Raw genomic sequence first — 17,632 nt, forward strand, 5'->3', positions numbered from 1 at the left:
ACAAGAAGGGATGGTCAAAGTTATTGGTTTTAAGAAGGATCTTAAGGGAGGAGAAGGTGGTGGAGTGGTTTTGGAAAGGAATTCCAGTGCATAGGACTTAGGTGGTTCAAGGCATGGCTGCCAATGTTGGATGAAAAAATGGGAGGTACAAAAGGAAAAGAACATTGAATTCTGAAATAAATTATAAAAAATGTTTACAAAATGGAGCATATCATTAAATTAACTGATATAAAGAAAACATATTTAGCTGTAAAAGTTGTTCAAATATTAAAAGTATTGCCATGCAGAGATATGTGCTAATAAAGTTTGATATGTATCTTTCATGTTGTTTTCTCAGGCTGGAGCCAATGTGTTGTTGCAAGATATCAATGGAAATATTGCACTGGATTACACAATGGAAGGCACAGAATCACGTTCCATCCTTCTCAGACATCTAGAAGATAATGGTACATAATTGATACATCGCTTTACTGACAGTACTTAGCTGCAGTTATCTCCTCAGATTCATTTTCTGTTTGGAATTGTTTTTGCCATTTGTGTGGTGTAAATGTTTTCAATTTATTTTGCTCAGCAAAGTTTAAAATCTAGATATAATAAACCAGTCAGAATGATACACAATTATAATGAGTAAGAAACCCCTGACTTCCAGGCTAATCATGAAATTTCCCCAGTTCTTGACACAGATTGTCCTGGCCCTTAAATAAAAGGACAGCAGAACACAAGAGGATGTTTAAATCTTGTGCTCACGTGTTCACATTATGTGTTCATATTCTGTTGTATATTTCTCTGTTATCACACAAAGTAAGGAAATGTTGCTGATGATTGGATGTGCAAAAGGAAAGGTGGGCATAAGTATATAAAGGCTGATGGAACTCGAGTTTCCATCCCATGTGTATGAAAAACAATTACTAAGTATCAATGATTTGTAGAATCGCATCAGTTTAACTAATAACAGGGCAAATTCAAACATCAGAGTTGTTAATTCTTATCTAGTAGTTTGGCTACAATCGTTGGAATACAAGTTAATATTTATATTGTTAGCATGAAAATTCCCTTTTGCATTGTTTTCATGTCCATCAAGGTGAGTGAAGTTGGCATTGAGGAACGGAACTCTACTGATTTTTCATTTCAGGCATGCAGTGTCATTATCAAGTACTGTCAGGCTAGGTATAACACAGCCAGATGCAGAATCAGTGCAACAACGTTCCTCAGCCTGAGCCTCAGGAAAGCCCTGACTGTGCTATTTCTTACACCAGCTATCATGTGGCCTCTCTGACTGGAATGGAGATGGCCAATTAGTGCTCCGTTAACGAGAGTTTTTATTATTAGTCTCATGTTAACCAGGAATTGAAGGGCCGGAATTTGCAGTCAGTGGTGAAGCAAGGGTACTTGCCGCTGACGACAAAGTAAGACTCATTGAGAGATCTGTCAAGAATTCCAGCTCTCTCACTATCCAGAGTTACTGTAACTGATTGCAGCATTCTTTCCTTGACATTCCCAGGCTAGAGCAGCAGTGATGTTCTGAAGCTGTCCAAGCAGCCAGTTGCATTAAAGGATTTTAATAGACCCCACCGCCCCCATGCCCCACCAAACCGGAAACTAAAAGCACTAAAATAAAATCACTTCTAAAATTTTTTTACATAGAGCAAATTAAAGTTTCGGACTTACAGATCTGGTGCAGGTAAAAGCTTAAATATTCTGATTTTTTTAAAAAATTCGAATAATTTAGCTTAAAAAATCTACCAATTAATCATTATGAAATTATTTTTTCAGGATCAGTTCTGAGATTCATCAAATGTTATTAATCACATCATTAAAAATCCAGTTACACCTGATTGAACGTTGTATAATTTTTAAAAATAATGTGGGATTGGGAAAGTTGAAAATTGCACTGATTTCAAAGATTGCTGGTCAGGGAGGAACCATAGTGCAGCCTGTGTCAGAGCACTGAGTGACAGATCGCAACTTCGGGATTTCCGCCTTAACCTGTGCATGCCCAACATCCTGAAGTTGTGGTTGATTTCAGAGGGGGAATAACAGAAAATACCAACGGTTTTCTATCAAGTTTCTACCTCTTGCAAAATCCATCCCATAGAAAGTGTAGCATGGTTTCAAGCTGCTCAGCCCAGCCACTATATCTGTCCTTTAGCAGGACTGCTAACCCCACATTGTATCTTGTTCTCAAACCTATTTATTCCCCTTTCCTTTTACTATCTATCTAATCCAGCCTTAAATGTTGACATGGCAGGGTTGGGAGGTGGTGGGGTGGTGGGGAAACTACATCCATTGACCTGGTGTGGACAGCTATCTGCATGGCCTATGCAGCATTCATCAGTGATATCAATGAGAAAGCCTGCATCACTGGCTGTCCCCAGGAAATCAATGTAAGTCTGCATAGCTACACAAATGAATTTTTACCTCATAGTCTCAGCTTCAATTCTTAGTTTTAGTAGCATTTTCCACAACTTCACAACCTTTTGTATAAAAATGTTTCTCCTGCTGTATATCCTAATTCTCTTGCATGTGTATGTGTCCCTTGTCCCAGATCCTCAATCACTGAAACAGTCTGTTTTTAATCTAATTTGTCTGTCCCTTCATAATTATAAACATCCCTATCAAATCGCTGTGTAATCTTCTTTGTTCTAACAAAACATCACCAATTTTTAAACTTATGGTGCCCAAAGTCATTTCACATAAAGGCTTTACAGCCAGCATGCCAAGGAGGCTTTTAATGCATTAGAAGGAATTTGGGCTAGATTTGAACCTAAGCCTTGTCAGCACCAAGAAGCAAAACCTTTTGGGAAACGAGGCATATTCTAACCTTCAAAACACATTGCCCAAACTGTAAAACATATTTAGAACTGGAACAAGCAGATCAAGGAAAGGAAGAAAAAACTTGCATCTATATAGTGTCATCCATGACTTCAAGATAACCCAAAGTGTTTTTCAGCAAATGAAGCACCTTTTTTTTGAAGTAAAGTCACTGTTGGAATGTAAAGAAATGTGGCAGCTACTCTGCGAGAAGCAAGCTCCCACAAATAGCAGTATCACAAACACAAAACTCTTACAGTATTTGTACAAGGCTGCTTTCAGAATGTCTAACCGCGGCTGGAATCTTGTGCTGTCACTGGTGTTGAGTTTGGAGGTGGGCTGGTGGTGTACCAGAACCCCACCGCCTTCCTGCCTCTGCCAGGATAGGTTCTGGGTGGGAATGCCCATGGTCAACTTTCCCACCCCGCTGGAACTGAGGCCCTTAAATGGCCAATTAATGACCACTTAAAGGCCTTATCCCGCCTCTGCTGGTATTGGTGCTAATGAGGCTTAGTTCAAATCTAGCTCAAACTATTTCCAGTGCAATAAAAGTCTTCTTCGCATGCTGGCTGTAAAGCTTACGTGCTTTATGCCACCAGCAGGCAGCTCTATTGCCATGCTGCGTGCACAATAGATAAAACTGTGTGGCCAGCCTGTCGCCCCTGGTGAGAGGAGTCCCTCAATCACAGGCACTCCATGCCTGATCGAGGGACTGGAAACCGGGAAGTGGGGGACTTCTGAGACTCACACCCCCTGCCCTTGCTGTTAACCCTCCCTGCAACTCTCCCCCTGTGATGTGCACCCCATGAACTCCTCTCCACCAGTCCCCAGCGTTACTTTCCTGTGGCCTGGGTCACTCCAGCAGCAACGACAGTCTCCCCAGTGGCACTCCTGAGCACAAGAGATGCTTGCCTCTGATTCTAGGACAAAACCTGCCACTGGCCTTGCCACTGCCTGATTGGCATGTGGGGTTCGACAGGCCTTCTGGAAAAGAGGCAACGGGGGTCTCTTGCTGACTTTCCAGCTGGCAACGAGACCCCCAGCGCCTCAACAAGATTCCGTCCCAGAACTCTGCACCATGGATTTAATTTTACTGTGTTGTATAAATTGCCCTTAATTCCTAAACATTGATATTCCTTAATGGCTTTTATGTAATAGGAGCTGTGTATTCTAATTGAATCTCACACTAATTGTTAGTAGAGATTCCTAATCTCTCCTAATTATATTGGTCATTAGCAATTGAATGCAATCACAATGAGAAAATCTAGTAAACATGAATGAACTTCACTGTTCATTCACTGGAGACAAATGCAATAGGGCTGCTTTCACCTTGTCAGTATAAATAAAAGTTTTGCAGAATATACAGAAGAGCTCAGAACTGAAGTGAAAATTTGTAGTGATTCTAACAGGACCATTTTAAATTTACTCAAAATTGATATATTTTCTATTCATTCATAGGATGTGGGCTTCGCTGGCTAGGCCAGTATTTATTGCCCACCCCTAATTGCCCTTGAGAAGGTGGTGGTGAGTTGCAGTCCATATGGTGTAGGTACACCCATATTGCTGTTAAGGAGGGAGTTCCAGGATTTTGACCCAGAGACGGTGAAGGAATGGCAATATATTTCCAAGCCAGGATGGTGAGAGGCTTGGAGGGAACTTACAAGGGAACATAAGGAATACTGGAATTTGGTGAAATAGCAAAAAACATTGAGACTTATTCACCCTTTGCCCTGGTTTTTAAATACCGGCAAGTTTTCTGTTTTTCCACCTAGTATCCATACTTTTGAATAATCTTTTGAATTTAACAACACTAACCACCTGCGCTGTCTCTCTGGATGGCAAATCTATTTGCAGCCTCTTTGTAAAGTAATTCCATTCAAACTCTGTGTTCATCTTGCCTCATTTGAGCTTGAGTTCATGTTCTTTATAAATTTTGGCTCAGGCTTATGCCAAGTTGGGCTGACTCAGGAGGCATTTAAAATGACAGGGGGACCTGATTCTATGGTTCCCGCCCCCATTCCTGTTTCCGTTAGTGTGGGATAAGTGTGCAGGTTGCCTGTTCTTCCTGGCTCCAGTTTAGGAGTGAACAGCTCAACCTTTCCCCCACAATTTTGATGGAGTCAGGCCATGGTTCACAGTCTTTCCGAGGAGTTGTAAACCACAGGGGATCCTCCAGTCCCAAATTATCAACAAAAGAAAAGCCTTTCAACATTTCCATTGGAATACATTTCCCCTCTTACCTTCTCATAAAGCTGTCATTCAATCAAAGCCTTTCAAATTATCAATTTCAAAAGCTTTTATCCACTTCAGACCTCTTAATCGTGTTTAAATAAAAACGCAGGCAGTGAAAAAACTCTTCAAAGAAACAGCAGATTTTTACAAGGTAATCGAGATGTCAATCAAATGAAGCTTTCCCTTCCCTCTGCAGGTATGTAAATATTGCTGAGATTTAAATGGATGTTATTCATTCTTGGAGCTCAGCAAGGCATTCAAAACAACTGCAGTATTCTTAGCCTCTGGCCTGCCTTTGTCACGTTTTTATGGCGGATCCAGTTAAGATGCTGATCAATGGTAACTCCCAGGATGTTGATGGTGGGGTAATTCAGCAATGGTAATGTCAATGAATGTCAATGAGAGATAGTTAGATTATCTTTTGTTGGAGATGGTCATTATCTGGCACTTGTGTTGCAGTAATATTACTTGGTACTTATCAGTCCGAGCCTGAATATTGTCCAAGTTTTGTTGCATGCAGGAATGGGCTGCTTCATAAGACCATAACACCATAAAACGTAGGGGCAAAAGTAGGCCATTCGGTCCATCGAGCCTGCTCCGCCATTCAATGAGATCATGGCTGATCAATTCCACTTTCCTGCCTTTTCCCTATAACCTGTAATTCCCTTACTGAATAAAAATATGTCTATCTCAAACTTGAATATACTTAATGACCCAGACTCTACAGCCCTCTGCGGTAAAGAATTCCACAGATTCACTACTGTCTGAGAGGAGAAATCCCTCTTCATCTCTTTCTTAAATTGGTGACCTCCTACTCTGAGATTATGCCCTCTGGTCCTAGACTCTCCCACAAGGGGAATCAGCCTCTCAGCATCTATCCTGTCAAGCCCCCTAAGAATCTCATTCTTCTAAACTCCAATGAGTCCAACCTACTCAACTTCTCCTTATAAGAAAATCTCTCCATACCCGGGATCAGCCTAGTGAACCTTTTCTGGACTGCCTCCAATGCCAGTATATCTTTCCTTAGGGAAGGAGACCAAAACTGTTCACAGCATTCTAGGTGTGGTCTAACTAGCGCCTTGTATAGTTTTAGCAAGACTCTGCTTTTGTTATACTCCATTCCCTTTGAAATAAAGGCCAACATTCCATTTTCCTTCCCTATTACCTGCTGAACTTGTATGCTAGCTTTTTGTGATTCATGCATGAGGGCACCCACATTCCTTGGTGCTGCAGCTTTCTGCAGTCTTTCTCCATTTAAATAATATTCAGCTCCTCTATTCTTCCTGCCAAAGTGTATAACCTCACATTTCCCCAAATTATATTCAATTTGCCAAACTTTTGCCCACTCACTTAACCTGCCTATATCCCTCTGTAGACTTTTTGTGTCATCCTCACCACTTGCCTTCCCACCTATTTTTGTGTCATCCGCAAACTTCAATACCTGTGGCATTGCAATAGTACTGAACACTGTGTAGTCATCAGCAGACAATTCCCATTTCTGACCTAATGTTGGACAGAAGGTTACAAAAGATCATGCATCCACTCACTGTGTTGTGTCCTGTCATGTGTTGACTTTCATCATGAAGCAATCAGTGAGCACACAGGATACGGTAATGGGTAAGATGGGGGAGTGGTGTTAATCAATCAGTAATCCTTTGGAAGATGAGACAACACGTTGGGTGCTGGCTGGGTTGGGTTGTAGGGTGTTGAGCAATGGATGGGAAGTGGGAACACTTTGAGGGGAGTTTTCACTTTCATGACCCCCCCCCACCCTCTCACCATCATCTTCTCCAGCCAAATCGCTCCTACGATTCTGCTGGAGAGAAACTTGACAGATCAATGGTGCATTGGAAGGCCACATTACAAAAAAAGTGACTTAAGAACATGATATTTTGTCAAACATTACAATTTCTTTCTCTTGCACTCTCAACCAGCTTCTCCGTGTTGCATCTGACACAGATTCAACAGAAGTAGAGGCATGCTGCTCAGAATCCTGATCTGCCTGCTGACTGGTTTACATCTTTTGGGTTTTGGAGCCCCTGAGAGCCTGGCCAAAATTTGTTATAACTGCACACTTTCAGGAGAAACTCAATCATTGGAGGATGAGTTGTCATATTGATTGTTGCTTGAGTTTGGACAACAGTTGGAGAAGTGGGAGTGATTTTAATGGAGCTCCCACTTCCACCCCTCTCACCATCATCCCTCTCCAGTGCAGAATTATTCCTTCCACTTCGTATGGATGCAAGGCCGCAGATATGGTATCTGTCATCTTGTTTAAGGAAGCAGGCTTCTCCTAAATGGCCAAGATCATGGCCTGCATTGACTCATTTGAGAAACATTCTTGGGGCTCCGTAAAGGTTCTCCTTGGACAGACCTTCTCCTAATCACCTGCAACATCAATCTCCTCCTGTTGGAGCTAGGCTTCTCCATCCTCTCTGCTATTACAGAGGATCTTGGTGGCTGCTGCACTTCTCGATGATGGGACCCTTAGTTTCAGCATTTGTATCCCACTGAGGGGATTGTGCCCAAATAACTGTTTAGCTGAACCCACTGAAGTGGGAGTATTTGTGCTGGTCCATTGTTGTATCTCCTATGATGGTGCACCCTTAGAAGGAATAGTGTCTTCAGAGGAATCGCTGTCAGGCGTGTTCACAGACTGTTGCCCTATGGGTGGAGGTGCTGGAAGATAATGGGAATGGATATGAATTAGTCCTAGCAAAGTAACAATATTGACAATTGCCACATTCAGGCTTCTCTTAGTTCATGCATCGATGAAATTAAGTCAGCGTGTGTTTGAGGGAGATTTTTCATCCTATCATCGGTGTTATTTTTAAAATTCATTTGAGGGATGTGGGCTTTGATGACTAGGCCAGTATTTATTGCCCATCCTTAATTGCCCTTGAGAAGGTGGTGGTGAGCTGCCTTCTTGAACCGTTGCAGTCCATGTGGTGTAGGTACACCCACAGTGCTATTAGGGAGGGAGTGTCAGGATTTTGCCCCAGCGACAGTGAAGGAACGATGATATATTTCCAAGCCAGAATGGTGGGTGGGTTGGAGGGGAACTTCCAGGTGGTGGTGTTCCCATGTATATGCTGCCCATGTCCTTCTAGATGGTAGTGGTCATGGGTTTGGAAGTGCTGTCTAAGGAAGCTTGGTGAGTTTCTGCAGTTCATCTTGTAGATGGTAAACGCTGCTGCTGTTGTTTGTTGTTGGTGGAGGGAGTGAATGTTTGTGGAAGGGGTGCCAATCAAGCGGGCTTCTTTGCCCTAGATGGTGTCAAGCTTCTTGAGTGTTGTTGGAGCTGCACCCACCCAGGCAAGTGGAGAGTATTCCATCACACTCCTGACCAATGCCTTGTAGATTATGGACAGGGGAGTCAGGAGATGAGTTACCCGCTGCAGGATTCCTAGCCTCTGACCTGCTCTTGTAGCCACAGTATTTATAAGGCTAGTCCAGTTCAGTTTATGGTCAATGATAACCCCCAGGATGTTGATAATGGGGGACTCAGTGATGGCAATGCCATTCTCTCTTGTAAGAGATGGTCATTGCCTGGAAGTTATGTGGTGCGAATGTTACTTGCCACTTGTCATCTCAAGCCTGGATATTGTCCAGGTCTTGCCGCATTTGGACATGGGCTGCTTCAGTATCTGAGGTGTCACGAATGGTGCTAAATATTGTGCAATCATCAGCGAACATCCCCACTTGTGGCCTTTTGATGGAGGGAGGATCATTGATGAAGCAGCTAAAGATGGTTGGGTCAAGGATACTACCCAGAGGAACTCCTGCAGTGATGTCCTGGAGCTGAGATGATTGACCTCCAACAATTGTCTTCCTTTGTGCGAGGTATGACTCCAACCAGCAGAGAGTTTTCCCCCTGATACCCATTGACTCCAGCTTTGCTAGGGCTCTTTGATGCCACACTCGGTCAAATGTGGCCTTGGTGTCAAGGGCGGTCACTCTCATCTCATCTCTGGAGTTCAGCTCTTTTTTCCATGCTTGAATCAAGGCTGGAATGCGGTCAGGAGCTGAGTGGCCCTGGCGGAACCCAAACTGAGCATCATTGATCAGGTTATTGCCAAGCAAAGTGCCATTTGATAGCACTGCTGGTGACCTCTTCCATCAATTTACTGATGATCGAGAGTAGACTGATAGGGTGATAATTGTCGGGTTGGATTTGTTCTGATTTTCATGTACAGGACATACCTGGGCAATTTTCCATATTGCTGGGTAGATGCCAATGTTGTAGCTGTCGTGCAACAGCTTGGCTAGGGGCGCAGCAAGTTCAGGAGTGCGTGTCTTCAGCACTATTGCCGGAATATTGTCAGGGCCCATAGCATTTGCAGCAGCCAGTGCCTTCTGCCATTTCTTGATATCATGGGGAGTGAATCAAACTGGTTGAAGACTGGCATCTGGGATGCTGGGGACCTCTGGAGGAGGCCAAGATGGATCATCCACTTGGCATTTCTGTTTGAAGCAAGTGCTTCAGCCTTTTGCACTGATGTGCTGGGCTCCCCCATCATTGAGGATGAGGATATTTATGGAGCCTCCTCCTCCAGTGAGTTATTTAATTATCCACCGCCATTCATGGCTGAATATGGCAGGACTGCAGAGCTTAGATCTGATCATTTGGTTGTGGAGTTGCTTAGCCGTCTATCACTTGTTGCTTATGCTGTTTGGCATGCAAGCAGTCATATGTTGTAGCTTCATCAGGTTGACACCTTATTGTTAGATATGCCTGGTGCTGCTCCTGGCATGCCCTCATGCACTCTTCATTGAACCAGAATTGATCCCCTGGCTTGGTGGTAATGGTAGAGTGGGAGATATGCCGGGCCATGAGGTTACAGATTGTGTTCGAGTGCAATTCTGCTGCTGCTGGTGACCCACAGCGTCTCATGGATGCCCAGTCTTGAGTTGCTAGATCTGTTCGAAATCTATCCCATTTAGCACAGGGGTCATGCCACCCAGCATGATGGAGGGTATCCTCAATGTGAAGACGGGACTTCATCTCCACAAGGCCTGTGTGGTGGTCATTCCTACCAATACTGTCATGGACAGATGCACATGCAGCAGGCAGGTTGTTGAGGATAAGGTCAAGTATGTTTTGCCCTCTTGTTAGTTCCCTCACAACCTGCCATAGACCCAGTTTGCAGCTATGTCTTTCAAGACTCAACCAGCTCGGTTAGTCGTGGTGCTACCGAGCCACTCTTGGCGATGGATATTGAAATCTCCCACATTTTGCACCCTTGGCATCCTCAGTGCTTCCTCCAAATGGTGTTCAACATCAGCTGAGGGGGCAGGGGTGTGGTGGGGGCTGGGGGTATGTGGTAATCAGCAGGAAGTTTCCTTGTCTGTGCTTGACCTGATGCCATGTGATTTCATGGACGTCTGTAGTCAATATTGAGGATTCCTAGGGCAACTCCCTCCTGATTGTATACAACTGTGCTGCCACCTCTGCAAGGATTGTGATGGTGGTGTCTAAGATATTATCTGTAAGGTATGATTCCGTGACTATGACACGCTGTTGCTTGACTAGTCTGTGAGACAGCTGTCCCAATTTTGGCACAGGTTTTAGTAAGCAGGATTTTGCCATTGCCATTGTCATTTCTAGTGCACAGGTTAATGCCGGGTGGCCCATCCGGTTTCATTCCTTTGAGGCATTTTATTTTATACAAATTAAGACATTTAAGAATCAATCACATTGCTATGTCATATGTAAGCCAGACCAGGTAAGGACAGTGGTTTCCTTTCCATTAGCAAAACAGATTGGTTCTTACAACAATAGACTTTTAGATTTTAACTAATTTCAAATTTCACCATCTACTATGGTGGGATTCAAACCCAGGTTCCCAGAGCATTACGCTGGGTCTCTGGATTACTAGTCCAGTGACTATACCACTGCACCGCCACCTCCCCTAATTCCTGTGGTGATTCATAAACCTAAATAACCAAATTTATTGAACACCCCTCCCCACCCAAATTAGCAAATTACAGGACAAGATTTTACTTTTTGTATTTTTTACTTTAATGTGAGTCAGAGTAACGTAAATTAAATATAAATTAATACTATTTGTACAAACTATAAATTACATATGGAACAACAAATACAACTGAGACTATCTCAGAGTTAGTAGGCAGCGGTAGTAGGTTTTTCGCCTCATCAAGGCTGCTCCACCATTTAGTAGGATCATGGCTGATGTGATTGTGGCCTTAACTCCATTTTCATGCATGTCACCATAACCTTTGACTCCATTGTCAGTCAAAAAGCTGTCTAATCCAGCCTTGAATATATTCAATGATCCAGCCTCCACTGCTTTCTGTGGAAGAGGATTTGAAAGACTAATGACCCTTAGAGAAAATAAATTCCTCCTCCTCTCCATCTTAAAAGGGAGACCCCTTTCCTTTAAACTATGCCACTTAGTGCTATATTCGTCCATGAGATGAAACATCCCCTCAGGATTGACCCTGTCAAGCACCCTCAGAATCTTATATTCAACCCTCATTCTTCTAAACTCCAATGAGTGTAGGCGCAATCTGCTCAACCTTTCCTTATAAGACAATGCCTTCATTCCATGGATCAGCTAGTGAGCCTTCTCTGAAATGCTTCCAACGCAAGTATATCCCTCCTTAATTATGGAGACTAAAACTATACATAGTATTCAAGGTACAGTCTCACCAATGCCCTGTATAGTTGTGTTAAGAATTCCCTGCTTTTGTACTCCATTCCCCTTACAATAAAGGCCAACATTTCATTTGTCTTCCTAATTACTTGCTGTACCTGCATACTAAATTTTTATAATTTAAATAAGGGCAACCAGATCCCAGCATCTGCAGTCTCTCTCTATTTAAATAATATTTTGCTTTTCTATTCTTTCTGGAAAAGTGGACAGTCTTCCCTCTATGGCACATTTCTTTCCAGACCTTTCTCAGCTCCCAGGTCCTGTTGGTCCACCTATACCTTTACACAGTATGGCCAATTCTAGGCATGCAGTCACTCAGAAGTGAAAGAAACAGCAGCAGCAATCCTAAACATGCTTTCTGACTGCTCAGGAGTCCAGCTCTCCGACTTGACTTGCTGACCGCCTTCTCTCTCTCCAGGTCTCCCCTTTCTAATTTGTCCCCACCTGCCAGAAGGCCTCTGTATCTTTAATTTTCTTCCTGTTGGTGCTGCTTCCAGGTCAAGTGTCTCCATCATGTGGACCAGTATTTCTTATTGTCCAAAAATTATACTTGATCCCTTTACAAGTGATATAAACTCTTAAAAGTCTTTTTCAAACATTTTTTTTCAAACCATTTACTGATTCCCCAAACATTTTAAAATAACTACAAATCTTTCCTTACAGTTACTGCACCTGGGTCAGTGGTTGTTACACCAGACATCAGCAAGTTTTGAGTTTCTCCATTTCCAATTGACTGTAATATAGATGTGGCATCTGCATGGCAACCCTCATTTCCTGATAGTGTGGTGGCGGAAGATTCAATTGTAATTTTCAGAAGGCTACAGGGAAAAGGCAGGGGAGCAAGACTAACTGAGTTGCTCATACAGAAAGCCAGCATAGACAAAATGGGGCAAATACCTTTCTTTGCTGTAACCATTCTATGACCTTTCTTCATGGCCTCCACCTCTACATCTGTGGACTGCACGATTTATGGTGAGCCACCTACAGTTCTCTCCCTTGCAATTTTACACTTTCTCCTCCCACAAGAGGCAAAAGAATAGTCCTATAAATGACTGAAAATCACCATGGCAACAATGCATTCTGTGAGGATTGGAGTGAGTGGATTGATTAATGGGGAAGTGAGAAAGCATGTAGAAAATGATAGATAGATGCTGATTCTCTATCAGTCCATGCTGGTCGCTTGTCCAAGTGGCTATTAATTTTCTCCCAGATTATTGCCCAGGGTTTTAGTGACCCCTGTGAAGCAGGTTGGGAGGCAGGAAGCTGGAGCCACACCAGGTCAGTTCCCTGTTCTTGTTCCACCACCAGGGCATTTTACCAGTGGTGGAACTGGATGCAGAGATGCTGCCAGCTCCAAGGAAGTGGGCATCCGATTAGCATAATTATATATCCAATTAGGGGCCAATAATCCAGCTAAATGGAGGCACCCTCTTGCGGCAGCCAGGGTGTGGAGGATTGGGGACTGGAAGGCCATTGGAGCCAGACACTACATGGCTCAGAAAGGAGGCCTTGGGGAGGGAATACAGTCCCCATAACCCCAATGGTCTCTGTGGAAGGGTTTCCTCTCCAACCCTTGGCCCCTGAGTTTTAAAAATTTGTTTTCAAACTTGCATGGCCGAGCTCCCGAGGTCTCCTGTGTGACTCAGCAACAGTTACCTTTCCCAATCATGCTGCTGAGGCTTCAAAGTTGCCAGTTCTCGGGTGTAGGGAGCCTTCCTGCCAATCTTAGTTAGGCTCTCTGTGGTAACATTTCTGCACCGTTCCTGATGTCAACAATTGTGGGATCAGAACGCACTTTTCACCCAAATCTCTGAATTCTGAGGCCGGCAGTAAAATTCAGGCCATTGCTTTTTAAAAGCTTCCCCACCAATGACATTAAACTAATTTTAATCAGATTTATCTTTCTCCCCTTTTTGAACAAGGTTACAATGTTACATTGTAACATTTGCAATCCTTTGATACCAGCCCTCTCTGTGTGGAGGATTGAAAGATTGTGGTCAGAACCTCCACAATTTCTACCTTTATTTCCCTCAACAGCCTAGGATGCATCTCCTCCAGTGCTGGCCACTTATCTGCTGTAAGTACCGCCAGCCTTCATACAACCTCCTCTATTTTTGTTTTATCCAGTATCCTGGTAACCTCTTCGATCACCTTGGCTTTGGTAAAGCCCTCTTCCTTGAAAAGTGCCAATACAAAATACTCATTCCAAACTTCAGCCATGCCTTCTCTCTCCACCAATAATCTCTATTTTGGTCCAAATGCTCCTCTGATAACCTTTTCACAGTTAATCTGCTTATGGAAGATCTTTGAGTTCCCTTTCATGTTAAACTTTATTATTATTACTGTGATGAGGATTTTTTTCTTTCAAAGTACTTATTCCCTCCAGACAGTTCCTCAGCCTTAAAGTTGTTCTTACTATTTTAACTGACCCCTCCCCTTTTATATGTAGATGCAGAATTCTTTCAAGAAAATGAAATGTTGATTTGGTGCTGTTCTAAACATCACATTCATTTTGTTGATTCAATTTTGCTTCACATTTTATAAATAGAAAGTATAAATCATTGCTGGGGGCATGAATATTTATTACAGTATGCTTGTTTGAAGAATTATGTTACTGATTTTTATACTGAGCACATTACTAGATAGCATACTATGAATTTTGTACCTTTGTAAAGTTGTGCTCTTATTGCAGTTGTGTTTCCTTTTCTAACTCCTGAGCAGAAAAGCACCAACCACTCACATGGGATTGGTAAACTCAAAATGGTTTCTTTATTCTGGAGATTAAGTAGCACAGACACACTCTTGGAGAGTGCTTGGTAATGTTTCTTACTTGAATGACTGCACACTACAGACACACTGGAGACTAACTCAAGGCCAACTGTGATGTGGATATTACATCAATTCCTATCTGGTGATCTATATAGATCATAACCATGAGTGGAATTTTCCAGTCACCCCTGCGGCGGGTTTAATAAAGGGCAGGTTTAATTCGACGGGAGCCAAAAAGTCAGTTTCCTGCTAGTGTAAAGTGATGGCAAGAACATGTGCTCCCACCCATCATGGCAGGTTGCCATTCCCACCAGCAGCTGGCGTGAAACCATTTTACATTCTATTAATGGGATGCAGATGAAGGCCTGACCAGAATCGCCCCCCCGCCCCCGCACTACCCCCATCTCCCCCCCACCACAACCCCTCTGCCCCGTGCAATCATCTGCACCTCCAGCGGGCTTTCATAGCGGTCCAGAACACGTCTGAACCAATCTAGCATGCAAATGTCGGCACTTACCTGAAGAATGCCTGGGGCAGCTGCTGAGACTTTGGACCCTGGAACACCGTGTGCAGCAGTGGGCGGGTGGAGTATCAACTACGTGGATCTTATTGCAGCAGCTTCCAGGAGGTGGATCTTTAAGCAGAAGATGGACAGCTGCAGGAAATACTGTTGGGTGGCGATGGCCTGTGCTGGGAGGGAGATTAGACAGGAAGGAGAGGAATGAAGAGGTGGAATGGGAAGGTTGGGGGGGGTAAGGGAAAAAGAAAGATGCTGCGGGGGTTGTTGAATGGTGAGCTGGTATGGAATGGGAGGGTGGGAAGGGCTATGCTGCAGTCCGGGTGGGTTTGTGTAGATGCGAAGGGGCATAGAAGGGGGAAGATGAGAAATGGGTTCAGAGGGAGGGGTCTGTAGTATCAAATGAGGAGTCCAGGGGCATACTCAGGAGATTAGTGATAGGAAGGGCTTGTGAGGATTAAAGGGGGCAGTGGAGCTGGTCGGGTGGGAGGGTGAGGGTTCAGTAATGTCGGGTGAAGGGGCGCTGAGGGTGTTGAAGGGGTATGGAGAGGTGGTTTCTGGGGGTCGGCAGGCTGAGGGGAGTGGTGGGGGGGGGGCATGTCTATTGTAAAGGGGTGGGCTCCTTAGGAAGGTAGAGGGCTTCGACATTCACCAGCATGGGACGGAGGGTGATGGGGGAGGGTTGAAGGTGGAGAGTTCCAATGTTGCACCTAGGGGGTCAATGGCTTTCGGCAGGGGGTGGGGGAGGAGCATGTGGGTGACGGAGGGAGGGGTAAAGGTATTTGACTGGATGCTGAATTTCACAATAACCACGACTGTTCCAAACTATGCAGAGCCCCGTGGTGGAGACCTTGAGATGCTGCATGGGAGTTAGGTCATCGGGAGTGGATGGAGATGCAGATCATCTCAACTGGACAACTGAAGGAGAATCCCAGCATGTAGCACTTACAATACTAGAGCCTCGGGACAGATGTGTGTGTGAAGGGAAAAGGCCCAGCATGCACAGGAGACTTCGTGCACATCGAGTGCGAGGCCCCTGGCAAAGACTTTTGCCTCCCTGCATTTGCCTGATTCCGGGAGACATAGACCCAGCCTGGGGTGTCCCTCTGAAGATGGTGGGGGTAGGGTGGGGGTGTGCGCAGAAAAGCATAAGGACCACATAGCAAATAAACCACATCAGACCTCATTAAAGTGCTAGTGGACTATATTTACAGAAGTATCATAAGATTAACAATCATAGTGCACCTGTGCAACCGCATGTGAAATCAAAACTTCTTAATCTTTCGATCCCTACCACTTCTTTTAGCTACTACCCTAACATCCGCAGCAGGGGTGGAGGCTGCCTTCTGACGACTCTGCCCTGTTGTCTTGGATGACCTTGGCAGCTGTCCTCTCCAGACCTGAGGCCTGAAGGGAGGGCCCCAACTTAATTAGGCTCTCTTGCTGTTGGGCAGCTGCTCCTTCTGCGGTCACAGAGGATGAAGCTAAAGGAGCTAAAGGGGTCACAGGCAAGGGGGATTCCAAAGGGCTGGACACCCTCAGAGAGTCCTGAGTGGAGGCCCCATGGGTGTCTTCCTCCTCCCTTTGGGTGCCTGAGGGCCCCTGCCTGACTCTTTGAGGGGAAGGGGCAACTGGAGGGAGGTCAAGGTGCCCCTTCCCCTTCTTGCATAACCCACTGCAAAAGCTCACCCATGGCTACAGCAATGGTCTGTGCGTATCTCTAGTGGAATCTGCTAGCATAGGTTCTCCATGACGTCACCCTCCCCCATGGAGGCTTCAATGCATGCATAGGTAGAGCCACTTCATCAGAGAGCAGGCAGATGGACTCCTCCACTGCACATGCCTCTGTTGAGGGCCTCCACCATCTCTGCCTGATATTCCCCTGCCTCTTGCTGCCTCTCCAGCATTTTGTGCAGAGCCGATCCCAGAGGATTGTCATTGGATTCGAACATCACAGATGCCTCTTCCCCAGCAGTCCTCTGAGTATCAGTGAGCTTGGCTGACCATGCCTCCTCCTGCTGTGGACATGTGTCCATGCGGTGCCCACCACAATGTGAGACTTTCTGAACTTCATCTGGTACCCACCAAGGTGCATTTCTCTGTACTGGTGGAAGGTTCATGTAATTGCTGTGACATCTCTTCCTCCTCCCCAATGTCCTCGGTCCTCTGTGGGCTGGTGTGATTGCTGGACAGAGCTTCATCCTCTTGCCTTCCCCTCTTCCTCCTGACCCTTGTAAGTGAGAGAGGAGAGCGCGAGTGACTGCATGAACTGCCTCCAACATGAAGGAATGTGACATGCATGGATCCTTACTGGTGGAGGCTGCAAGCCGGCCTCTCCATCCCTGTAGGCTTGGCCAGATCCCTCCCCTGCCAACTGAACGGCCCACTCCTTGAAATCCGTCACGTCCTTGAAGTCAGGCCACCCCCTTCCTGTCTTCTCCTTCTCTATGGGGCTAGGAGCTTTTGGGTTTCATGTACCTTTCCTCATGCTTCCAGTCTTACAAATAACCCACTGGATTGTGTGCCTTGTGATTGATGCACTGCAGGTTTTCTAGAAGCAGTGAAAAATGCAGATATAAGGATAAGGCTCGCAGAGGTATGTCATTATCGGTGCTTGCTGGTGCCC

At 44.8% G+C, this 17,632-nt stretch overlaps 1 protein-coding gene across 1 annotated transcript in view; it reads left to right on the forward strand.

The window, feature by feature from the left end:
* Positions 1-17,632, forward strand: part of myo16 (myosin XVI) — a 654,305-nt gene that overhangs the window by 115,230 nt on the left and 521,443 nt on the right. The window contains exon 4 of the mRNA XM_078544837.1: positions 338-446. Within this exon, the coding sequence (XP_078400963.1) occupies positions 338-446 (109 nt within the window). The remainder of the gene's footprint in view (positions 1-337; positions 447-17,632) is intronic.

This window comes from Cetorhinus maximus, chromosome 7 (genome assembly GCF_964194155.1).
Source record: "Cetorhinus maximus chromosome 7, sCetMax3.hap1.1, whole genome shotgun sequence".
Lineage (NCBI taxonomy): Eukaryota > Metazoa > Chordata > Chondrichthyes > Lamniformes > Cetorhinidae > Cetorhinus > Cetorhinus maximus.